The 27,426-nt window shown below is 42.0% G+C and overlaps 1 protein-coding gene across 1 annotated transcript; it reads right to left on the reverse strand.

The window, feature by feature from the left end:
- Positions 1-25,647, reverse strand: bicdl1 (BICD family like cargo adaptor 1; the record flags this gene model as incomplete). The annotated part of the gene is given in 14 exon segments (XM_080765361.1): positions 1-858; positions 1,178-1,191; positions 1,194-1,232; positions 1,235-1,241; positions 2,059-2,179; positions 2,972-3,102; positions 3,301-3,444; positions 3,799-4,017; positions 4,385-4,564; positions 6,222-6,368; positions 7,846-7,857; positions 8,254-8,370; positions 22,875-23,090; positions 25,219-25,647. Coding segments are annotated over 14 exon segments (1,953 nt in total). The 3' UTR covers positions 1-681.
- Between the last annotated feature and the right edge of the window lie 1,779 nt (positions 25,648-27,426).

The raw sequence follows: 27,426 nt of genomic DNA on the forward strand, positions 1-27,426 counted from the left end.
GGAGCTGGCCTGGATGGGCTTTGGACAACCGGCGACACCGGGCACTGCATTCCCTGTGGTGGTGTGGAACGCGTATGTCAAATTTGAATTTGGTGGCGAACGGTTCTCGAGTTACGTCGATTTCAAACATACAGAGACGTGGCACATTTATAGATAAGATTTAACCAATGAAAAATACGTTCCATCCATTTGAATGCACCTTTTTTTCCCTTTCCTGAAAACTTTATGACATACAACATTTCCACCCGACCGCAACACTATTGAGCCGTCTCTCCCCAGAAGCCTTGTCATTCATACAACAGGATTTTGTACACAGTGTTACCTCTACGGAGTTGGCAGTAGATGGTAGTTAGGCACTACAACAGACCCATCTTTTCTGGAGGTAAACTTTGTGACCCTGTTTATTGGAGCCCATTGTTTGAGAAGGACTAAAGCCAAAGTCTCTGGGGATGTCTTTCTCTTAGATCTGTTACCCGTTGTTCTCTTCACCAATATCTGTAAGGGAAGGAGTGATGGACAGGATAAAGTGCAAAATGACGCCGCTGAAACTCATTTTCCCCCCACCTGTCTGTAAGTGCATGTCTTTTCCCATCTTTGGCTATGTTGCTACCCCTGTACTCGCTTTGACATTATCTCTCTCCTCTCGTCTCATTTACGTGACTATTCTGGTGGAGGCCCCTACTAGTTCTTTTTGAAGAAAGAGAAGAGCTTCTTATCCCCGTCGGAGATGCGGTGAGCTCGTCTGGAGGACTGACCGGCTCGGGCCCCTGAAGGCGACGACAGGGAGTAAGGGGCAGAGCGCCATTCGTCCTGGTGCTTGTCCGTTAACTGCTGATCAATCACTCTGTGCATATCATCCTAAAACATGAACAGCAGAGAATACAATGTGACAAATGCTACGCCACATGAAAGAAAAGGGGAAAAAAAAGAGACTGAATGTGGAAGGGTATTAAGGATGAGACAGAAAGCTGGAGAACAGAGGGTGATAGATTGGGATGACTGTGGTAGCGGTCTAGCGGATGGTCTCGGAGGTGGTTAATGATGGATAGGTGACCGGAGTGAGCTTTTCTCTGCTGAGTCAACTAACTGCAGCGTGAAATGGCTCTGCATGATGACGTGGTGGTATGAGAACGTATTGGTTCAGGTTGCAGAAGCGGGATGCCACACCTCAGCTCACCTCTAAGGCAGGAGGGGGGGGTACCACAGGGGAGAGAGGGTGGTACGGAAGCTGAGAAAGGCCACTAGATCAGAAACCACAAGAGCCACACAGTAAAGAGCCCTGAGGAGGCAAACTGTAGCCAGGGAAAGAGAGAGGACAAGAGCTGCTAGTTACAGGTAAGGAGAGGAAGGGAAGGGAGATACACATATACACACACTGAGTCCTCAGACTACGTATCTGGGCGACATATTCGTTTAAAGACACCCTCCTCAAATTAAATCACTAAGAGTTAGTGTCATTCAGTTGTAAGCCAAGTGGCTCAGTGTGCGACTGTACATGTTTTGTTTGGTTAACATAAAGGCACGTCGGACAGTGTTTATAGGGATAGTGAAAAAAACAATTCAACAACACCTTTCATGCCAGCATGCTACATAATTAAGAACATACTTTTCATAATGACTTTATGGCGCAGTGTGCATTGTTTAGAGCAGTGATTTTCAATATTTCTGTGTCTGGCAATACTGGTGGTTGTCACAAAAGCTTAAGGCACAGGCAAACCATTTGGAAACCACCGGTTTAGAATTGTAAGCGCCACCCCAGTTACACAAGTCATACCTGATTTGACGAGAATTACTCTATAGTCTATACTGTCTATAGCTCTTAAACAAGTTTAACAAATTACATTACAATAAAGTACCCATTTAGGCCTGAGGCCGATTCTAAAAACGCCTCTAAATCCTGACCTAAGTTTTCTGAAAAACTTCAAATATTTATAAACTGTACAGAACCCAAAAATGGGTTCCCGCCCAGAATGGGTTAATATATTTGCCGACTTAAGTAAAAGTATGAATCAGAAACTCTTCTGTCCTGGCTTATGGCCTCTGAGTCTGGTGACCCACCTGCCAGGCCTCCAGCTGCTGTGATAGGTTGAGCTTCTGTTGGATGGCATCCAGGAGCTGGTTGTTCAGAGACATGATGTCCTTCTTACACTTTGTGAGCTCCATCTCCACGGCTTTCTTCCTGTGAGTCCATGGATTAAAGCATTGTTTACTAAACAATTAGCACAATATGTGAACCTTTGCTTTTATTAAATATCTCGGACCATTAGGGTTTTCTGGAAGATTGAACATGTATCCTATTGCTATTTTGACCAATTCATATACTTTCCAATCTTAATAAGTTTAATATCTATCATTACTTGCAATGTGACTTTTTCATGGTTAGGGTTATGTCTGATTTATACTTGTATTGTGCTGTGCGTGCCATGTATTGTACTGAAAATAGTTACAAGCTCACAACAATGCATCATGCTGCGAGCCTGAGACACATTGTGAGCTTGTAGATTGGCAATTTCCAGTGTGTGACACTGGCACTGGCACTGGCAGACAAACTATAATCATCTTTCAGAGAAAAACATGTTGACTGTAAGGAATCCAAAGGAATGAAGGGAAACCTCACAGCTTGATATTTTTTGGGCCTTTCTGCCTTAATTTGGATAGTCTAGTCACTTGAAGTGAAGAGTGACAGGAAACAGGGAGAGAGAGATGGGGAGTGACACGCAGCAATGGTCGTCCAGCTCGAGAATCGATCCCGCGACTAGCTGTCAGGCTGCATTAGAGCATGGTATGTGAGGTATGCACCATAACCACTAGGCCATCGGCGCCCCTGTGAATCAGCTACTTTTGCTACTTTCCCGTGACACTCCTATAGTGTCAATGTAATAGTGTAGTTTGAATGAGACAGGGTTAATTGCTGGATAAATATTATACAAGCTGAATAATAGACAGAAAGTCATTATCCTCTCTGACATACTTGGTTATGGCATCGTCTCTGTCTCGTATGGCACTCTGGAGCTGTTCACTGGGCTCTCGGACCTCAGCCATGGCTCTCATCCGCTCACTCTCCTCACGGACTGAATGCATCTCTATAGACAACAGCGCCATCTGCAGGACACAGGGGGATGCTCATAAGATGCAGTAAGTAATAGTAAGATACACTCCATGCATAAAAGCATAGTCTGTGAATTGTAGAACATATTAAAGGAGAGGACAAAGGAGGGATGTGTCACTGGGAGATAAATGGAGCAGTCCAATCTGTTTGACTTGCTACTATAAAACTGTCTTCCGACGGTGTGCCAGTACCTGGCTATGCAGTTGTAGTAGCTCCTTTTCACTGTTCCGTGTTTTGTCCTGTTCTGCTCCATACAGATCTCTGATGTCCCTCAACTCCTCAGACAGCTTCCGCACCTGTTCCTCCAGAGCCTCCTCATCACTACGCCGGGAACCCTGCATCACAACACACACACTGCGGTGGTAAGCGATTCACCGCTCACCCAAACCCAAATCTGTTTTTTTAAACACCGTTTCGGTGGTCACCTTATCACCTAAAACTGGAGTATGAAATGAATAGGCCTTTAGTCACAGTAAATTTGTTACATACTTACTTACTGTAGTTTGACACTAGCATGACACAAATGTATTCAGTCTGAAATCAACAGAACATATTTTTTTAATGGCCGTGACTAACGATTCAGGGCTGGAGCCAGGCTACGTCGACACAGTTTTCCGGTTGAAAATACTTGTTCGGTAGTGTCACGTGACAAAGTATAAATGAGCCATAATATGACATTGGTTCAGTACCGTGGACTCGTTGCCATCCATCAGGTTCTGTGTGAGTCTCCGTAGCTCCAGTAGGTTGGCGTGTAGGCTCCCCGTAGGCACATCCTTGGCTGAGGAGGAGTCCGAAGACTCGTCCATGGAGGAGTCAGTGGACAGGGCAGAGTCTGTGATGTCATTGCCCCGTAGATGGGAACAGAGCGAGCGCACCTCACAGTAAGCCTCCCACAGTTGGAGACGCAGCTAGACACAGAGGGAGAGAAGATAATGCCCGAGTTATGCTGATCCTTTGGATCGGCTATTTTCGGTGTTTAAAATCAGGCCTTTACAGTTGCCTCTAATCAAATGTGCATGTGTGTATGTACAACAACTCAATTCACCGTGATTTATATTGGTTTCCAATTTACAGGGGGGTGAGATATTCTCAAAATATAGATACAGGACCTAATATTTATATGAATATAAATATAAAATGTAAAAAAATAATTACATTTAAGTGTGTGTGTGTGTGTGTGTGTGTGTGTGTGTGTGTGTGTGTGTGTGTGTGTGTGTGTGTGTGTGTGTGTGTGTGTGTGCACGCAATTAAATGAAATCAATGAATGATGTTTACCTGCTCTCTCTCCTGTTCCTGTTCCTCTTGCTCCATGCTCTGTTCTATCTCATACAGCAGACTGGGGGGATGGGGGGTGAGGCCCTGGAGGCTCTGTTCCTCGCTCAGCTCCTCCAGTCGGGTGCTCAGCTGTCTGTGAGACATCTGGACCTCCTGCAGCTCCAAGTGACTCTGTCTCAACTGAGTCAGCGTGATGGAAAATCAGTATACAGGTATACCTGATTTTGCATTATGATTTTAGCCTATAAAACTACACGCTGTTCCTGCACGAGGCCAAGTTGTCAAGTGTCACTGCTTTGCATCACACACCGACAGAAGCACTGTGATTGACAACTTGAAGCAGTACAGGAACATTTGTCTTCGAAACTGTTCTGTCACGACTCACGGTGCAACCCGTGCCCTATAGACAATAACAGGGACATTGCATGCACACAAGCCAACAGCAGTCGCTACTTCAGTGTCTGAAATATTACATATTTCTAGTCCACGAAATAGATTGTGAATACAAAACATTTAACTGATCAATTATGATGTATTTATAGGTTAAGCTACACAGCAGCACATAAGTAATTAAAATTATCCCCACCTCTACCAGATACAACATTAAAGTCATGTAACTAACTTAAATGTTATTTTTGATATAATCTTTCCACAATAAGATTAATGTAATAATGTGTAACATTAATTTAAGTAGAGTGATGAACATTTGATTCTGATGCCAATATGTTTACTGAAGTACAATTTTGACTTTTACTTGAAACAGAGTTTTTCTACATTTTGGTATTGCTACTTTTACCAACCAACGCCTGTCTCCAGTTTATGGGATTGTGAACGATATTTCTTAGTAGTCTGATCGCTTTTACTCTGAAAGCCATGAACCGGAAATACCTTCTTAAAAAAGTTGACTTGACAAAGTGAGCTCATAATCCCCGATCATCTTAATATATTTATATAAACTCCAAAAAGCGTTCATATTTTGCGGGAGAGACGGATGAGGAGCAGAAATGCAGCGCCAGCATATCGATCCATTCATCACCACGGAGAGCGCCCTGGATGAGGAGATACGAGTCATTCTTTCCGCCGCGCTAACATGGGAGTCAATGACAAGCTAATACTTGCACAGAGCGTTAGCATACGGCAAGCGAAAAGCGAAATGCCAAAAAAAAAAATAGGAATAATTCTGATTATTATTATCTCGCCCCGCGTCGTTTGGACGTCGCTAGGACGTCCACAGACGTCCTAGGTATTACTCGTTTCTGATCCTTATGACGTTTCCAGACGTATTTTGTACAGAATGTGTTAAAAACACACAGCTGTCCCTTTGGATAACATTAACATAACATAAGTTTAAGCTTGTTGCATATTGATATGTGACCAGAAGCACAATGCTAAAATACTATAAAGTTGCTGACATTTGGACACAAAAAACTGGCTTAACGTGCCAATTTAATAAAAAAGTAGGCAAATTAAATGCGCATGGACGATATATCGGTTCATAACACTGACCAGCTTTGCTGATGCCCTACCCTGTTTTCAGGGTAGCATGTGGAGCTCTTTTAGCTACTACTAACTACACACTGAAAAAGAGCTCCACTGGTTCTCAGCCTTTTTCCATTTACAAGGACCCCCGTTTGACATGCATTAGGCCCTGGACCCACATTTGATACGATTTTTATCTCTAACCCCAATCTACAGTACACTTTACACTACAGTTCATTTTACTCTGTACAAATCTCAAAGTTACAGACTTGTAAGCGTCCATTTGCTTCCCCAACTATAAATAACTTAGCTGGGGACCCCCTGGAACCCTCACAAGGACCATTGTACTACAACCAACCTGTAAATCTTTTTGGTGACACCGTTTCTCCAGGACCAGTGTTCTCTCTCGCAACTGGTCCACAGTGTTCTGTAGCAGCTCGTGCTCCTCTAGCATAGCATGCACACGTTGCTCCAGCTCCATCTTCTGCTCCAACAGCATCTTAATCTGGCAGGAAAAACCATGGCAGAGAACAGGTTACACATCACTATAGCTAAAAGGTCTTATTGATGCCCTGGCTGGAAGATAAAGACCCAGACATGCAGCTGTGGTCCTACTTATACCCTTTCTGAGTTGTTGTTCTCCTGACTAGGGAAAGTCTTGCACAAGATTAAAGTTACTCCCCTTGGTCAGAAGAATGTTTGTTGCCTAGCACAGGCGGAGCTGGAGGCTGCCACCCTCATATTATGGAATGTCCTTGTGATAAGTAAATTAGTTTGAACATGATATCAGGTTTAACACATTCCTGTATTGTCCTTTAACTGAAGGCCGGCGTTTTTCAACAACACATCACATTTCTCATGACTGGCAAAATTGTTTTCATTGGTCTTTGTAGCCTGCCAGGCTGAGCAGTACTTTCCCCATTAAAACGAACATCAGTGCTTGTTCATTTTTATCCCCGCCGCTTTTGACCTACATCTCATAACCTACTTCACATTCACAATGCAGAAGCCTGACATTATGTTCTGCTCAATGGCGTGTATAAGTTACTACATGAGCATCTGCAGGCAGGTTTAGTGTGTCCTTAAGATATTTTTGTTTGACATTGCTGCTGATATGATTGATAGCCTCTGTCTGACAAAGATAGGAGAAAAAGCCATTTGTCATCTCAGTCCTCAGTCATGTTAAGACAAGTGGGAGCACCCAGACATTGCAGCATTGGATCTAAATATAGATGAGATCTTTTTTCTCTTCTTGCCCTGTAATCCTCCTAAGGTTTCTGTACATAAACACATGACTCGCTCAATGATATCACCACAATAATATTTAATGTTCTGTTAAGCATGTTATTCATGCTCAATCTTAGGAAACAGAGATTGCCATAGGTTTACAAAGGGATTCAAAATTATGTCACTGATTTTATAAAGGAGTATGACCAGAAATGTAAGATCTACAGTATTTGATCAATTCAATTAGGGTTTTGTTTCCATTGAATTACATACAAATGCTTGTATTAACATAAAATTACAGGAACTGACAATTTTAGACGTGTAGAACATGGAGCACATTAACTCTAATGAATAAAGCTTAAAGGGATAGTTCAGAACTTTCTAACTGTATGCTGTATGAAATACTTGCCATTAATATAGTGGTTGCAACTGTATTAATTTGATTGCCCGAGTCCTGTGGTGGGAGTTCTGCTCTGGTTTCGGTGAAATATTACGTAGTTCCAGTCATTTTGTGGGGGGCACAAGGGGCCAAGTATTAAAAGTAAATTAATTCACAAAACTAGCGTCATTTGTATTGTTGACCTATAGTGAAAAAAAAAAACTATGTTTTTTGTGTCCATCCTACGCCTGAATTTTATTTATTTTATATAAAAAAGTGAAAGTGAGTTTAAAAAGTGTTGGTCCAATCCTTGTTTCTTTATTTTACAAGAAGTTGCATGCAGCATGCATTCAGACTAATGGACAGACACACTCACTTCTAGTCCTTGCTGCTCCACCAAACAGGAGTTCAAGAGAGAGAATGTAGGAGGGAGAAGAGAGGGGGAAATGATGATAGAGAAGAGAGGAAAAGAGTACAGTTGACTAATCTCTGAACAGACTAAGGCAAATTCACTGGAATAGGAGAATGATTCCTAATCCTTACTGCCAATGTTGCATAGTAACAACTACAACTGACACATACTGTACACCTGGTAAATTTGGTAATAGAAGATCCACAGCTAGCAGGCACGGACTGGCACAGAAAATCACAGTATTGATATTTTAGTATTGTAAGTTCTGTAAATTACTCTCAATCAGACAAACCAGTCAGTCAGACAGTCAGCCAGCCAGCCAACCATCAATGACGGTATTAATCCTGATTCTCAGGATGTGATCAGTCTCACCTCAGCCTGGAGGCTCTCTAGTTGTGTCACATGCTGGCTGGTGGACACACTCTTTTCCCTGAAGTCATCCCGTAATGAATGGACCTGAGTGGACAGCTGCCTCTCCACCTCTGCAGCCTGGACCAACAACACAAAGGGAGAGGGAGAAAGAGAATAGAGGGATAAGAATATAGAAAGGAGTCCATGGGTTACGATTAGAGTGACACAGTGGACATTTTGACCGATATCGATATCCGATATAATTAATTTCTGTTATGGCCGATAACCAATATTACCGATGTCGATACGATCTCATTCTGTATTGAAAAATTATAATAATTTTGTTCATTCTGAAAAATACATGTAACAGGGTATCTGCACTGCAGGCTTAGGCAATTCAGATTTAACTTTAATACCTTTATATTAATATTGTGAGCTTGTAGATCTGTTCAAGCAGTTACTTTGGGCTTGTTTATTTGTAAAGACAGACCGATGAATTGGACTGATTAATTCATCGGTCTGATTGATTAATCAAACCGATGCCGATTAATCTAAAGACATCTAAAATCGGCCGATACCGATGTGTTTGCCGATTATCACTAATTGTGCTTGATAGCGAGATGTTTCTCTGTCTGCATTGTACTGTCTTGATATGTGAGGCATCCTGTTAGGTGGCACCCATAAGGGCCGCCTGGTATGCCGACAGTAAGGCTAGCCGTGTACATCGTGAGGTCAGCCTTGAACATCATGCCACGTTCCTACTTCCTATGTAGTGCATCTTCATATCTTACCGTCTCGTTTCTATGATTCAGCACTATAAATATCTGTGTCTGTCTAATAAACTTTATGAATATACGGTGGAAAAAAAAGGGGAAAAAAAGAGTGACACAGTGGGAGTGAAGGACACAAAACAAAAAAACAGCTTCTACTGTACATAATTATAGTTGCTGCTACTTAGAGCTGGTCAATCATAATAATAAAAATTATGAACATGACAATAATAATACATTTAATTGTATAGCACAGTTAAGGCAATATTGAAGAAAGCGGCATGTGCTATTTTCTTTTAGATAGAGTTACGCAAGCTTGCAGTAGAGGATCTAAGCCGGGATCCTGAAGGAACATAAAAACAACAGTGAGTCTGATGTAGGCTGGCCCTAACCCATTGAGAGTTTTATAAAGTACAATCGATTCTGAAGGACAGTGTAGTCTAGATATGACGTGGAGTGATGTGTTCTCTCTTTTTTGTTTTTGTTAGCAGTCTAGCAGTAGCAGCATAGTTATGAATAAGCTGCAACCTTGGACATCCCCAACCTTTTAGGAAGTAAAAAAGTGCATTGCAATGAATAGAGGGTATTGCGCATGCATAAAGTGAGTGGCAAATCGAGTGGCGAAGTGAGTTTAATGTAATTTAACTTTGTTCAATGCAGTCAGATAGGATTTTTCTGTTTGGATGTATGGGGCAAGAAAAAACAAACAAAAAACTAAACACAACTAGCAGTCAAAAACTACCCCAAATGGACAGCACCCTTCCACATTCTGTTGTTGACAATAGTGATTATATCATCTGTAATGTAATTGTTGCTCGGATGTGAGCTTGTAGATCTGCATTTATATTGCATTTAATATTTCTCAATAATTTAGAATCACAAGTACACATATTGTCATCAACTCTGAGCATCTGCATCTCTGGCTGTGATGCGACACCGTGTTTAATTATGTGACTCAGACACATTCTGTTCCTGCAATGATTCATTTGATAACTGTTCCTGTGAAGGCCACAGACAGACAGAGAAAATAAATAACACATTCATCCAGACTTGAGAGCTGACTGAGCTGATTGCATGGCAGGATCAGGCCACTCTTGTCTAACATCTGTGTACCGACCAAAGAGAGCCTGGCTGACTGAACCTCATTAGCATAAAGCTGGACTCAGGAAGCCTCCCATTCACATCACCGCTCCCATGGCAACAGATGAATCTTCAAAAGTTGACGGTTACTACTTACTACAGGCCATCGAGGAGAGTCATTACTGTACATCAGTGGTTAAACTTTGTTTAATTTCAAGGATCGACCCCATAACTAAGTGTACTTGGAAACCCCTGAACCCACTTTGAGAACCGCTGCTGTAACAATAACCGTGTACACAAATGGAACCATACACTCAAAAGTTAGACACGTAAGGGTTAATTTGGAACCATGGTGCACTCCTAAACTCACTTTGAGAACTACTGCTGTAATACAGTAGAATCTACCAGCGGCATTGGGACATCTACTGAGTAGAATGTCCCAATGCCGCTGGCTGACAACTTGGTCAGTTGTCAGGCTCTGCCAGTGGGCCTAATGAGCCCAAGTCCCCTCACCTGTGCAATTTCCAGCCTCTGCCTCAGCCAATTGATTGCCATGGCAACCCCACACCTGCCAATTGATTACTTAACCTTTGCACTATTCAAGCACAGGCAGACAGACAGATACAGAGATCTCCATATACAGTATGGGCACAAAAGGGACACAGACAGATAGTTAAAACGGGTGCTAGGACCGGAGTACTGGTCTAGTAGCCTACAGTATGAGCAACTTGTGGTGGTAGTGTGGTACAGGATTGCAAGACTGCAGGCAGGAAGATGACAGCGGCTAAAGTAAGGAAACAATCAAAAAGTCACACTTTCCACAGCCTGATTGCACCACAAATAGCAGATTCTTTGCTTGTTCACACTCACGCAGTGTGAGCTTCTGCTCGAGCTGCTATTTTCAGGACACAACTCTGTCTTACGAGTATACATTAAGCATTATACAGTCTGAATAAAAACGAAGCTGAATCTAAGTATTTCTCTTAAAAATATTGTTACTAGTTACTTAGCATTATTACAAACATACAAATCTACAAGATCACAATGTATTGGTGTGGCGGTTGTGAGCCTGTAGATCTGCCATTTTTGAGAAATGGACAAAAAAATAAGTTTGGGTACTAAGTATATTTTGATGCACACGTTTGTACCACAGCCTTGCCTCTGGGTGGCACTGTGAAACATACTGTCAGTGTCTTCCAGGTGCTTTTCAAGCAAATATTTGGTGAGGTTCTTTTTGTCTAACAAAGAGTCCTCCTTGGGTAAAACTGTCTGCAATAGTTACATTCTGCCACTGACCAGTACTGACAGTAAAATCTGAAGAACTCTGTAGCTGTCTGGGAGACTAGTCTTTTCAGAAAACATTTGGTTTACTTGGCCAAAATAACAATGCCTGTGCTTTACCCCATTTGTACAGTACATGCATTATATGTATTAAGTATGCGAGTGGTGAGCGGTACAGCTCACCAGAGAGGCGCACATTGGTGATTCGACATTTCGCTAGAATTTATAAATTAAAATGATAAATTGAAAATGTTCTGCTAATCACATGAAATGCTGTACTCCAGAAAATGTACCGACACCAAAGCTGAATCTGTGATCGCAAAAACTGGCTGTAAGCACACCGGAAACTGGGCCAAACAGTTCTGGAAGTCTGTTCTAACTAACCTGACAGAAAAGTCTGATTATTCCAGCATTAAAAAGCATATTTGCTTTAACCTGCTTGGCCTTGGGAGCACCACATGCATACCATGCATACCGGGGCGACTGTGGCTCAAGAGGTAGAGCAGGTCGTCCAATGATCCTTGGGTCGGCGGTTCGAATCCCGGCTTCTCCTGTCTACATATCAAAGTTTCCTTGGGCAAGACACTGAACCCCAAATTGCTCCCGATGTGCTGGTTGGTACCTTGCATGGCTTCCGCCGGGATCGGTGTGTGAATGGGTGAATGTAATGCACAATCTATGTAAAGCGCATTGGATAAAGGCGCTATATAAATGCACCATTTACCGTTTGGTTGCCACAGTACAACTCAGTAACCTTACTGAGTTGTACTGTGGCAAACGGTATGCATGTGGTGATCCCAAGGCCAAGCAGGTTAAAGCAAATGCTTTTTAGGTCGATCATTGACATTTATGTTCCAGATCTGAAGGCTGTGTAATGTCTTTGTTCTGTTGCCTTCCGCTTATGATTCAGGGCCATTTAATTCAGCTGCAATGCTTCATATATATTTAACAGGGCAGGATGAGGATGACACACCATCCACCCACTGACTTACAGCTGCTGCTGTGACAAAACCTGGTTGCTTCCATTGTGGCTGAATTCATTTTGAATCTTGAACGTACCTGGACAGTTTCATGAACTTACAGGCTACACGACAAAATGTGGAGAGTGTTGAAGAATGTGTTGACCTGTAACGGGCCAACACTGAGTTTGATATATTCCTGGAATATACACTCAAACATACATGGCTTTAATCCTACAACAAGCAGCATGCATAGTCCTCTCTGCCTTGCCTTTGTTTGTGTGATACAGATGTTTAATTAGTCAAGGGAAATGCAGAGGCTGGTAACTGTGGTTAACATGCCATTTGACCCAGTGGCATACTAAGCCTGACAGATTGAGAACGGGAGGGAGGGGAAAAAAAGGGAATGTTAGCCAGACAGTCAGATTTATCATATTCTCCTTAATCTGAGTGTAAAGTCCTCATACCCCACATCAAGTAGCAGAGTGACCGTGTGCACATGTGGCAAATCAGTCGACTGCAACAAAATCCAGGGCAACAAAGTATGAGATAGAATTGCCCTACAGTCTCTATCCATGCAGGATTCAACTAGTTTCTCAAGAGAAGAGGAGAAAATAAATGTTTGACTTGTCTGACAGAAATAACTTAAGCTACGAGTGGTAGGACAACTGGAACAATATGTCATACTGTATAGTATACTGGCCACATGAAGTCCGAGAGCCATGTGAAGTGAGGCCATGCCGTTATTTGGCCCAGTCTTGTTTTTATTTTTCGCCTATACTTTTTCGCCCAAAAACTATTAAAAAGATAGCTGCAAGCAGCTAAGACGGGGTCAAGCCCAAAAAGAAAAAAGCTATACGCAATATACACAATGAGCTATATAAACATTGATGACTGAAGTTATTTGAAGTAATAAATAAAAATAACACTTGTGTGAAGTGAGGGGCAGTCTTATCATACATCAATTTTCCAATAAAATCATCACAAATGTGGTAGTCCATTCGCAAGTATGGAAATGCAATTTCTTTGATGTGGACAAAAAAAGGCAGAAAAGTGGATTGAGCAAATCATAACAATTTACTCATTGGGATATCTAAAGGTCAGAGGTCTTTTGACAAATGACTGTGAGCTTCAGTTCCTGAGGGATCCTCACGGCCCTCTATAGATCTTGCCGAATCACAGAAACAATAAGGGGTCTACGCTCTTTGGTCTTGACCCATGAAAGGGATTGTATGTGAGCAGAATCCCTTTGTGTTACACTAGATGTGATGGCTGCTCAGCCAATCGCAGCGCAAAGTGACACAACTACCTATACAGTATATATTAGTTATATAAAGTGTGTGGTTACATTTGCTTACAGGATTTGTCTCCATACCTGCCCAGCGTCATTCCTGGACTTTCTCGCCCCCCTAGTGGCGAAAAAAAAAGCTTCTGGGAACTCAGATTATTCCTGGACTGAAGACCTCTTTGCTGGACCCAGTACCAGAGGTACGTAAGGTAGTACACCCAGTTAAAACCAATGCTAAGTTGTGTTTACCTCTTGTGGTGCGTACTGTCTCGGCTAAGGCGCTAGGGGATGGGAGAGACAGCCTTTTATGACCTGCTGCCTTGGCAGAAGGTCATAGCAGCAGATAAAGAAAAAACAGAACAGTAGAATAAGTCCTTAAATGTCAAACAATAACTATTCTCAACAAAGACATCCAACAACAATATATCATCCTGCAAATTATGAAGTAAGCAAGCACAATGTGGTAAACCACACTCCACCGATGCTTTTACTATATTCCGCAATGGGCAGAGAAGCATGTGGATTCCAGTAGAGGTAGTAATTATACATCTATCTATAGCTGCAGAACATGATGTATGGGGGGGGGGGCTGTGTCTGCATCACAGGTCCAAGCACAGCAGTGATGGAAGAAGTATACAGATTCTCTACTTAAGTAAAAGTAGCAATAATACCACAATGTTACTCAAGTAAAAGATCCTGCATTCAAACTTTTACTTGAGTAAAAGTCCTGGCATCAAAATGTACTTAAGGCAATGGTACAGTATTGTGATTTTATTTTGTTAAGATAAATGTTAATGTTAAATCAGAAAATAGATCTTTAATAAAAATGTAAGAAAAGAAAATAGTTCTTTAGGTTTTTAACAAAACCCTTTGTTTTAACCAAAACAGGTTCTAAATGATGTTAATTTACCTGGGAGTTATGCACTGTCCATGCAACCTCCTAGTTGAGTTGAGTTTGAGTGTGTAATCATGCTCGATTAACTGCCATGCACCCAGGTGCATATAGCAGTTTGTTAAATGTTTAATTACTAGGCGTCTTTTCAACACTAATGGGAGTCCTGCATTCATTCTCCTACCCTGATTAAGACCTGTGATCAAAACATGTTGGTATTTTAACGCCTGATCTCATCTTTAAAAAATGTTAGTGACCGGATAATATATTTTATTTATTTCATGTTTGCATCCCACTGAAGCCAGGAGCACCATTGACACTTAAACATAACTTTTTTTCTCTGCGAGCACCTGGTCATTCCGCTCTCTTCAGTTTATAGTGTAGGTTGGGAGTCACAGATCTACACAAATTGGGGTCCCAACATACAAAAAGGTATTTCATTGGAGTCCATAGCCTGATGCATATCAAATATTTGATATAAAAAAAAAAGCAAAAGTTGGGAATCGCTGGTCTAAACCTGGTGTAGACACTCTGGGGGATTGGCTGGCAACCCCACATGGGAAAGGTCTGCATAATAAGTCACACACATGAGAATAGATGCTAGCTAGTTAGAGAACCCGCTCACTGTGCGTGCACATGCTTGTGTGCATGATGACGGGTGGCAGCAGCAGCAGATGCTATCTGGTCCAGTGACAGGATGCGAGCTAAGCTGATGTCTGGAGAGATGCACTGGGTCTGTGTCCCACAATGGATGGCAGTGGTTGTACAATTAGGTGAGGAGGAGTGGTGGAACTAAAAGTAGCAATTCCAGTGTAGAAATACTCAAGTACTGTGTATTCAAAATGTTACTTGAGTGCAATAGTATTGGCAGCAACAAAATGTACACATTTAAAAATACCTTTTTTGATGATATGAAAGAACATTTAAAAATAAATCACACCCGTGTGAAGTGAGGGGCGCTCTTATCACTGTACATTCATTGACAATGGGAATTTGATCTGTGTGTTAGGACAATATGCCAATTTGCTTGTCCACATATGACGTACATTTTCTAATTAATAATGTCAATGGCATTTAATGTTTGTTAACACCGAAATATTTGCTCAGACACATGACGTAAATTTTCCATTCATTGTCAATGGCATTAAATGTTTGTGTTAGCACAATAATCTACACTATAGCTGAATACAGGAGGGGCTAGCGCCCCTCAAAAATAGCAGATCGTTGGAGAAAATGTAGTGCTGTAGAAGTACAGTATAAAGTATAAAGAAAATTTGAAATCTTCTGGTAAAGTAAAACATAGGCTACCAAGGCAATAGTAATTGAGTAAATGTACTTAGTTACTTTCCAATACTGGTGTGTAGCGTCTCAAGAACTACTGTACTAATGAAGCAGTATTACAATCTGTGAATCTGTCCCAGAGACTGCAGGCTTCTATGGACATCAATATTGTTATGCAACACGGATAAGTTCTATTCCAAAATGCTACATGTCCAAGCAGAGGGGGCAATATGAATTGAAGACATTTCTCAAACATAATGAGGTTCTGGTACGTTTTGACTGCCTACAGAAGTACAGATCAGTCTGAAATCATAGTATGTGTCCCTGTGGCCTCAAACTCTGACATGGTGACTAGGGGCTGCGGTGGACGTCCAATTAACTTAATGCTGGCAGAAACGAAGTTGAACTTTTTGAACTGACCGTAGCCATAAAGCAAGTAGACATTTGTGCTGGAGTCAGTGCATGCACTTCTACACATCTCTGAGCATGTGCAGCGAAGTAATTAGAGAAATTGTTTCTTCACTGTGATCTGATTAGGTCTCAGGATATTGTCTTCACACCCCAACAACAACACACGAATAGACCCGACTAATCAAATCCGCACTACATCAGACTATAGCGCGACCCATATATGGATTTGGCCAATATGTTGGCAATTGACTTTAAAAATAAAATCTCATCGGTATTGCAATTATGCAACCAAATGTGTCCCAATTTTTACTTAACTTTACATAATAATAATAATAGATTTTATTTATAATGCACTTTACATTCGCAAGAATCTCAAAGTGCTACAGCAGTGAATAAAAGCAAAGATGAGAGAACATATTACTCCAGTTTTGGCTTCACTGCACTGGCTTCCGGTTGTTTTTAGGATTGATTTTAAAATTATTTAACTTGTCTATAAAGCTCTCAATGGTCTCGCACCTTCCTACCTACATGACTGCCTGCCTAAATATGTCCCAACCCGCCCCCTAAGGTCTTCCACTGCTGGCCTGCTCGCTTTGCCAAAAAAAATGGCAACTAAAAAATACGGGGAAGCAGCTTTTTGCTTCTACGGGCCGTCGGCATGGAACAAGCTCCCACTGTACCTTCGTCAGGCAGCCTCTGTAGACATTGTTAAAGCTCAGCTCAAGACCCACTTCTACAACATTGCTTTTAATTGATCTTTTATTTTTTGTTATTCATGTCCTCACTGTATTGCATTACTGCTTTTTTTTTTTTATGTTGTTGCCTTGCTTTTCTTTTATTCTCCATTGTTCTGTAAAGCACTTTGAGCTGCATTTCATGTCATGAAAGGTGCTATACAAATAAAGTTTTATTATTATTATTATTATTATTATTAAACAAAACAATAAATACATAATAAATAGATAAATACAGCACTATTCTAGCTTGCCCATCAGCCAGTTTTTCAACATATTTAAAAAAATGTTCAAGGACTGGGCAAATTTAATTTCCCTTGGGATTTTGTTCCAGTCCTCCACCCCCGTATATTTAAATGAGCTTCTGCCTACCTTATTTTTTAGGTTTGGTAGTTTAAGATCAGCTACACTCATAGCTACACTTGTATTCAAGCTATGGGACTCGTTGACATACGGGAAGTAACCTTTAAAATATGTTGGGCATTTTTCCTTTAAGATTTTATAGACCATAATGAGTCTCAGTTGTATTCTGCCTTCGACTGGAAGCCAGTTTAATTCTCTAAAGTGGTTCGCGCCAATGTGGGCTCTTGGGGAGAGATACAGAAGTACCTGCATCAGTTTATTTTGTGATGTCTGTAGTTTATCTTTGGTATTTTTTAGATATACCGCTGTACCAGGTTAGGCATGTGAATCAAAGTGACATTGGACTAATGCTGAGGCCAGTGTCCTCATAGTGGTTCCGTCTAGGAATTTGGCGATCCTGGCTAGGAACTTAGTCCTGGAGGCCACCTAGAGGCTGGAGGCCTATTTCTATTGAAACTGATGAAACATAGCGAAGGCCTCCTATTGTGTGAAGTGAGGGGCGCTCTTATCATCATACATCATCTCATTCCGGCCAATCACAATTTGCGTCCTCACTTTTGTCTTCAATGTTTGTGTTTACATAAACACTCCAAACCAGTCATAGAAAATGGTAGCAAAACAATGTTTGTGTTTACGCAAACCCTCAAAACTGCCTCAAAAATATCCATAAGATCATATGGCACCTCGATGTGATGCGTCATGAGCTTGTAGATCGGCTATTTTCACTATTTCTGAACATTAAAAAAAATAATTAAATGGGACTTCAGTGGTTAATTTAGTGACTGCAGTATGGAGTACAGCTGTCATGGCTCCTGATTGAATGCATACGGTAAGGCTATTAGAAAGGATTATGGCCTAATCCCCTCAGGGCTACATTTTAGCCTGTACCTTGTATTACTTCCTGTGGAGTGGGTCTGCCTGTGGCAAGGTCATCATTGCGTCATTCAAACAGGTTGCCTTGTTAGACAAAGCCTGTCCCCTCCTCCTCCTACCTCCCCAGGAGCTGTCATGGAGTAATTGCATTGCTTGTTTTTATGGCAAACCTAATCTTAGGCTAAAAGCCTTGCTTTGAATCCCTGGAAAGGTGTGAAGACACTTTAAAGAATCTAGATTCTCCAGACAACGTGGCTAATAACACAACGTTTAACTCTCCTCTTTTTTAAACTGTCACTACAAACACATATTTTGTCATTAAACCCAGAGACCATGAACGTGACTACTATCTATCAATATAGTGCTTGGTCCTCTGTGGGGGTGCTTGTTGTCCATCACCACCTAAAAGTGCTTGCCAGCATTCTTTTGGATAATATATTTTCCCTAAATGAACAGTTTAAGCCTGGTTCCTTTGATAATGGAATGTTGACTTATGTCCATATGGGTGAACATTATTTTTGCACCCGTAAAACATCTCTCCAATTCTGGAAAGAATGACCATACTCAAACACAGCAGTGCATTACATACAGTAGACCCATTTACATCCTAATAAGGTTGCTGCTGTTCAAGGGGAAACTATGGGCATAAGGCTGAAAATAGCAGGCCTCTGGTGGCCTCACTACAGCAGGGTTTCCACAAGGTAATTCATGTTCACTCTCTGCATATACAGTAGTTAGCAGGACAGACTAGCACACTGTTTGGTAGGTGAGGGAGGGAGATGGAGGAAAAGAGAACAAGGAAGAATGAGAGAGACACAGACAAGGTAAAGTGAGTATGGAAGGCAGAGAGAGAGAGGAAGATAAAGTGTACTATGACTGACCTAATTTATTTTATTACCCAGCTAGGTCTCTCTTGCCTGCCCCAATGCAGTGAATCAATGACATTCAGATCGATACAGACGATTAGTCCTTGTGAATTTCCCTGAGTCATAAAGGCCACAAGAAATGTCCTCCCCGAAACCCGATAAGAGACATCAAAATCTTTCAGGAAATAGCAACAATGATTCCCAGACCGCTCCTTAAAACAAAAAAACGAAAGAAAAAAATCAACAATTTAATTATGCTAAGTGCCTGCTAGAATCCATAGCAACCAATGAGAACAGGGCACAACATAGTCCTTGAGAGTAAGATTGAGATTCAGAGAGACGGACATAGAGCAAGAGAGACAGAGAGAGGTTGAGAGAGTGAATGAGAGAGACTTGGAGAAAGTGAGGGAGAGAAGGAAAAAGAAAATGAGTGAGGAAGAGATAATGTGATAAAGGTGAGGCCCCAGCACGACGCGGCGCAATCTTAATCTGATCAGCAATGGAGATGAGAAGAAGAGCAGCAGGGATGGTAGCAATTTCCATCTAAGAGTTCCATCATTTTTGTTGTTGCTCCTTCCACATGCGGACATACTCTAATAGCTTGGCATTATTTAAAGGCAGAATTTAACTGTACAACTGACAATAAGATCAGTAACGCCTGTAATTCATTATCCATGGAAGATTAACCACTAGTAGTCGTTCGTTTTCTTCCTGAAAAGGGTCATGATCTTATCCATTGATATTTATCTGGCCGTGGGACATACATGGCATACATAGCCCTCGTCATCAAATATGTCCCTCTTACTTCTCGCAGCAGGCAATCTGGCAATGTAGGTGAAATAGAAGAAAGATGGGAAGTATCCTTTTCCCTAAGAAGCCAAGCAACCACATTCGTACTCCAAGTGATACGATTCGACAGTCACAGCTAACACTACAATGCTTTTCACTGGTCGTGTTACAGATAGCCGAAAGACAGTTATGTTTTCCCAACTCATACACTTGTAACTTCCGATGCAATTTGTTTTATTTATCAAGACATAACCCTTATAAAATATGAACATGATCATTCAAAATTCAGGCTGATGAGAGCCAATGCAAGAAAAGATGTAACAGCAAAGGGTACAAGCGAACAAGCTTTTATTGTGGTGTATTTTCCTTACTGTCTGAGCTGTCTATAGGGAAGCACCCTCTTGCCTGGCGGTACATCGTGTATTACATGATGAGGAAGGCTTGACGCCGAAACCATAGGCCGAAACTCGTCTGTGTTTGCTGCGTCTGTCCGTGCACCGATAAATTAAAAGTATCAGAAGAGATGGCAACTTGGACACTCAGGCATGAAGGAAGCTCATGAGTTCAAGTCCGTTGCTCTCCCCATGTCCCCCATATATGGGGACTAGTTTGGCGGAGGGTGTGTAGAGCCGAGGATCACATTATATACTGTAATTGACACAGGGGTGAAAAATGGGTTACAAAATCGTGCAATAAAAAAAAAAAGTATCAGAAGGACTTCTGGCTGTGCTGGCTGTTTCTTTCTTACTGTGAATTTTCGCGAGCCGTGCACCCAGTAAACTGCATTTACAGACTGAGAGTGCTTGTTATTCTTTTCTATAGTAGATCACAACATCTCTCAGGAGGAACATACCTATAGCAGCACCTCACACCACATGCCTTGTCAGTCAAATCTGTGATGATGATCTGTAGATGGTGTTCTTTGAAAGTCATCTTGACCTGCCCCCTGGCAGAGTCTAATAGTGTCCTTGAGCAAGACACTTCACACCTATTGTACTACAGTGTAACTGCTCCCGGTGAGCAGGTTGGTTCCTTGCATGGTTTCCTCCACCACCAGTGTGTGAATTGGAAGCACTTTACACTATATTGAACATTCAGTTCAATATAGTGTAAAGTGCTTTAGAGAAAAGCACTATATTCCATAAATGCAGTTCATTTCAATTCTCCATTTATGTTTCCTTTACCAATCTACCAGGCCAGATATCACACTGAAGTCTTTTGTGCTCCATTGCTCAGGCGCCAGTGACTGGGTGAACACACACTGTTTATAGTTTTATGCAGACACCACTGGGAGCTGGAATGTTGTAATGCTCTAATAGGCGTCAGCCTATTCCTCTGTAAATGCAGGGTAGAATGACACAGCTGAAAGTCCAACTTGGACAACATGATCCTCTTGATGAAGCAAAAGCAGGTGGGTTGAATTACATCACTGAGTTCAAACCTTTTCTTGCCATCTATTTATCAATTGATACAGAAAACTTCTTAAGCTTTTCAAGAAATGTGTTCCAATAGATCCAATAGACTAGACTAATAGCGTAGTTTTCTGGGCCCACTGAATACTCTCCAATTTTTCCCATAGAGATTTACACAAAATATTGATATCAACTATTCTAAGCCTAGAATCAAGAATCAAGGTGAATTCATGACCATAAAACCTTTGATTCTGTGAAAAAATACAATTGAATATTTAATTATATGATATACTACATTTAATAAATACCCTTTTGTTAAGCGTTTATTTGAATTTTTTCACGTGATCGGATCAGGAGCAAAAACAACGTGATCGGAACATCCCTAGTATTAATATTATATCCATATCATATTAGACTGGATATGGCATAAGTGTTCTATAGAAATATAAATATCGAATCGGGAAAAATCTAACTCAAATCGTATCGGGAGCAAAAAAGACATGATCGTGACATCCCTAGTATCATCCACTTTGAGCCTGGCATCCCTATTTTGGCCATGTCATTAGCGAAGCGAAAATTTCCAAAATGAACACAAATCGTGATATACAAACTCAAGTGTTGCCAGCTTGTAGATCGGCTACTTTCGCTAGTTTACAGCATAAAACATAAAACGGAATATAAAATATGGCATTCATTTATGAGAAGATAACTGGATATACAAGGTTTCTGGCCAACAGCAATGATATGCAATATGTAAATCCATATTAGCCCGGGGTGCAAAAAGTACAGTGTGCAGGAAAATGTAACGGTGCACTTTGCATGCGTTTCCTTTTAGCTTGCAGTTCATGGATCGTTCCACAAAATCACAAATATCGACCAATCTCTTATGAGCGTTGATGATGACCCTGATTTCTGTTAATCCTTCTGATGTGGACCTCAAGCCAGGCAGAAGGAAATTGACAATTCTGTCTGAACAACGTTTCCCCTTTCATTGCAGATTGACCGATTGGAGTGTGTGATGCTATTTGCAGAGCTGCTTAGTCTAATCGGGTGTAGCTACATCGCTGAAAGCCTGCATCTACTGTACAGCAGCATCAATCACAGTCCTGACACTTGTACATCACAACAACCAGGATTTAGCTGTGAGTGAGTGACCTGCCAGTCTCTCCCATTCTCTCTGCCGCATGATCATGTTGACCTGTACCCTCTCCAAAACATTGGGTCTTTCAGATTCAGTCTCAGATGCTTCCATCTTCCCTTTCACCGTCTTCTCTCTCTTTGTTGAAAGCACTTTTTTTCCCCAGGTGCAATCACTTCCCTCTCTCCACCTGTTCAAATAGCTGCACCTAGATGACCCGTCAATTATGCAGACTTTATTGCGTAAGGCTGCAGTCCAATCACTGTGAATTATTTAAGGTAAAACATGAGAGCATCCACTCTCATTTTGATGAGTTAGCTGTTAGCATAACCCTCGTGGAGAGAGTGAGTGAGACAGATTGAAAGGAGGACTTCATCCTCTGTGTGGGTTCTCACTCGGCAGAGTACCTTGACGTCAGCCATGCAGATATTAAGGGAACCGAGCGGCCCCGAGGGCACAACAAGAAATCCCCATGAAAAACACACACACAAACACTCTCTCTTACCCTACTGAGTTGCTCCAGCAGTCTATGATTCTGTTCCGAGAGCTCACTGATGGCCCTTGTCTTTTCCCTGTCGACTTCTCTCAGCTGGACCTGGTGGCATTCCAGCTCTCCCTGCAGTTGCTGGACGTCTGTCTCCAGCTCGGCCACGCGGCCCTCCCACTCTCCCTCACGCCTCTCAAGGCGACGTCTCAACTCGTGCTTTTCCTGCTCTAGGTGCTGGATGTGGAGGAGGAGGAGGAAGGAGGGTTAGCGGAAAGAGAGCCGGAGAGAGTGGCCACACCAGATCTCTTCGATAAAAATACAACCTCACAACTAGCACGGTGAGCTTGTAGATCTGCTACATTTAGCTTCCCCCAGAATATGGATGCTGGGGTTATAATCATGGGGATGCCTCGGCAAAGCCAGAGGCATGGTTTCATTGTGGTCCACATGATGTAGATTACAGTACACTGAACACTGACTGAACTAATAAACATTACTGATAGCACAAACTTAAAAGCAGTGGAACCTTTAAAAACATTCTGTCATTTAAAATCCATAACAGACAGAATGAAAACTTTTAGAGGCTGAATCGTCTCTTAGAATTCTTGAAGTCTCTTAGACTTCAAGAATTAAATGAATAGCCTTTCTCTCTCCATAATGAACACATAAGTGTTTTGGCAATTGGAAACGCTGAAATTGTAGCCTATAAATTCCTTTAGTGACAGCTAAGAGATTGGGATTTTGCCCTAGACGGGGATAAGGGGCAGAAAGATGCCCTGCATCACCAGCATTTTCCAGCAGTGTGGATGGGCGTTGTCATTATGGATAAGCCCCATGGCTAAATCTGATGGCATTTGGGTAAAAGATTATCTACAGGGGATCAAATCAGAGTAAAAACAATACAACAAAACAATATTAAGCATCAGGTTAGGCTAGCTGGAGGGCCTGAAACCACATTAAACAATGTTTTAAGAGTCTACTATGCTGCTATTCTCAGTAGTATTGCAACATACTGGACCAAAGGACTGAACTGATGTACATCACATGTATGGCCTTGAATGTCACAGTAAAACGAAAAAGAAGCATGGTCATTGGTCACTGGATAAATGGTTTGTCACTGTTCAAGGGAAGAATCAAAATGTAGTCAAATCAAGGCAGCCAAATAACTAGCCCCGCGCTATGGTAGGCAGATGTACATACCCTCCGTCCAGGCCGTGCTGCGGCCTGGTGGTGGTGGTGAGATGTTTCAAAAGATGCATAAAACTGCTATAGGAGACAACGGAAACGTGAGAGAAATTTCATTTGGCACAGATGCCGTTAAGTCTTCTCTCTTCCTTGACTTCCTTATTGACTTCCCATTGTACCGCCTCCCGCACAGAGAGTGGCTAGCTGAGACAGAGCAGATCAGAGGCAGGAACATAGGGACAGAGGGTATGTACAGTACATCTGCCTACCATAGTGCGTGGAAGAAATGCACAGGGACCCTATGTAAAGTGCGAATTTCAGAAAAGCTTTACGGAGGATCCCGAGAGGGGCTACCAAACAGGCCACAGGTTTGATGGTTTTGTGAGATCTGCTATATTTGAGTTTTTAAATGTATTTATTACTTACTTCACCTAATGATATGCCCAAAGTAGGGAATCAGAGGTGGAGTAGTAGTAGTAGTTGCAGTTAAACGCTGGCCACTAGCTCAGTCCTGGATAAGGCAGGGCTCAAAGTAGAGTAAAAACAAGGCTCAGCAACCCAACACTGTGCCACAGGTTCAGAGGTTGGGAAGAAAAAGTGAGCTTTAAAGGGACGTAGCATATTAACGCTGATCTGTGGCAGTGTGGCATGATGCTGGATGTAGAAGACCAAACAAGTGAACAGATGTACAGTAGTAAATACAGGAGGACCTGGACATATTTGCAGCTAGGGGATTAGGCTTTGTTTTCCCCAAAGCCATGTGCTGCCTTGAATGCCTTAATGCAATATTAACAACAACAAGCTCTACTGTAACTGTAATATGGGGTTGCTTCTTCTCAAAGACATGCCTGTCAGCTTGACGAAACCAGAGTATCTCACATAAGACATAACATAATTACCGAAGTTCATAAACTATATATACAGTATGTATTCAATTGGATTATGTAATTAGGATGTACTATTCTCTCTAAGAAAGGTTTCATATATCAGGTTATTGTACTGTGTCTTAAAGGCAGCATTTGTACTGAGCTGAGTTTGTTTACACACAGGCCCACTGCCACACAAGGCTAAGCTAGATCACTTGAGTTGGGTCAAATACATGAAAAAATAAAATTCTCAAGCTGATCTGACACAAAACTGGTGTCAGTTATGATAGTGTCTCTAGTCTTGACTTTACCTCTAGTTTTTCGTTGAGATCCTTGTTCATTTTCTCATATTGCTTGGTCAGGTCTTGGTTTCTTTCCAGCAAGGCTTTGCCGAGCTTAGCAGCTAAAACCAAGTCTTTTTCTTTTTGACGGAAGAGCGACAACAAGTCCGTGTTTTGCCCCGTCACAGGCGCTCCCAAGTCGGACAACTCTTCCTCCCCGTTTCGCTCCCCACTGGCAGTAAGCATGGCTAATTCCTCCTCCAACGCCATCCCGAGGCCTCCGGAGCTGCTACCGTGTCGTAGCAGCGAATGACCCTGAAATGCTGGCGTGTCTTGTGCGGTTGTGTTGGCCTGGTCCAGTGCCGGGTGGTGCTCCTCCATGCAGTCGCTGTCCAGCACGAGTGGTGCTGAAACCAAGGCCGACGGAGACGTGTGCAGGTCGAGGCAATAAGCTGACATCGCCTCCCACCGGCGGAGGAGAAAAAGCCCACCAGATAAAGCAGACCGATTTACTCCTCCGGCTGCTGAATCCACCCTGGTGGTGCTGGGCCAGCAGGCTGATGATGATGATCACATCTACCGGACGACAATTCAGCCATCGATACGGCTCCTCGTAATTCCAGCTAGACGCACTTTATAATAAATCACAGCGAACTCCTGTCTCTCACTCAAATTACCCCCCCATTCCCCCCGACGCATTCGCGTTTCTCAACTTGCTCTTCCTCTTCTAGGTTAAACCCGCAAATACCGCCCCCCTCTACGATCAGCTGACGACGTGTTTATTATTAGAGAGTGAGACCAATATTATAATTGTTTTTATCGCCTCATCAGCCGCCTTGAAGAGCTCTCAACAACGGTCGGTAAGTCAGTGTCCATCCCGTTGCGGGGTCCGAATCCCGGTCCACCATAATGACTGCCTGTTACACTGGAGGCATCTTATCTGCCAGAGAGAGAGAGAGACATAAAAACTACTCAGCAGAGCGCGCTCCCGATAGCCTCCAAATGCGCGCTCCCCCACGCTCCTGACGTCAGCTGAAACCTGTTACAAATACACCCATTGGCTAAAAATGATAGCGCCATATTTTGGTGCACGGCGCGCGTCTATTTCCGTGTTCTGTTCCGAGGCACGTGCGCAGGTGAATTAATTCACGACGAGAAGAATGTGAATGTCAATATCACAGTCAGACGAGTCGACAGTCACAGAGGCTCAGCAAGCAATTAACCAATAGGTCAGCCCACAAAGTAACAGTAACAGGTACGCCCCTTTTCCATCTCGCCCCACTACTCTACCTAGCTGTAAAGACATAGGCCTTTATAAACTACTGTGAATTAAGGGGTTCTCGGCACCAGCCAGGATTAAACTACGCAACGAGATTTTCACTTGATGAACAGACAGCATCTAAACAAGAAAATAATGTAATGCATATAATTCATCGTCCAGACTCACTCCAGAGTCGACAAGACTCGACAATCAACATAATCACGAACAGGTGAAGACTTATAGGTTTATAGTTACACTCAGACTCAGCTAAACCTTATTTCGAAAGGCTAAACTCTGATTATAATTGTGTGTGTTAGTGCGCGTGTGCGTGCGTGTGTGTTGTGTGTGCGTGCGCGCAAATTATTTCAAGGGGGAGGGGTGGTTTACCAGGCTATAGTAATGTTTAGGCTATGAGTGATTTCAAACAAAGCCTCTTTATCTGAGATTCTGATAAAGGCACAAAATAATTAGGTCATATAGTCTACTGCCAAGTCCCTCTCTAAGGGCATAAGGACGTACCGTATAGTTAATGGAATCCTAGCATCCCTTTTCTGGGGGCTAGCATTCGAAAATAGCCGATCTATACTGTACGTAGGCCTATCTATAAGTTACTAACTGTAACTAATTTGTTTAATACTGCTCATAAAGTAAAGAAACGTTTTCATTCAACTAAAAAAAAAATTGCATACAAATTGAAACGACTTTACTATTAATATTTTGTTTTCATTGTGCAGTTGACACAATAAATTCAATTAAGCCTTTCTATGTTTCATATCATAAACATAAAGAAATTCTGCATAATGGCTCTATAGCTCCCTCTATGGAAAAAAATCTGATATTACAGTCAATTTTATTAATCAAAATAATAGTCTAACTTGAAGCATCTCTAAAGAAATGTACAGATTTCAGAGATGAGTAGATTTTGCTGGGTTTGCATGCAGTGTTAAGGCCACAAGTGATTGTACTAATTCATCTAT

The sequence above is a fragment of the Protomyctophum bolini genome (assembly GCF_963924005.1).
Source record: "Protomyctophum bolini genome assembly, chromosome: 6".
NCBI classification, from domain to species: Eukaryota; Metazoa; Chordata; class Actinopteri; order Myctophiformes; family Myctophidae; genus Protomyctophum; species Protomyctophum bolini.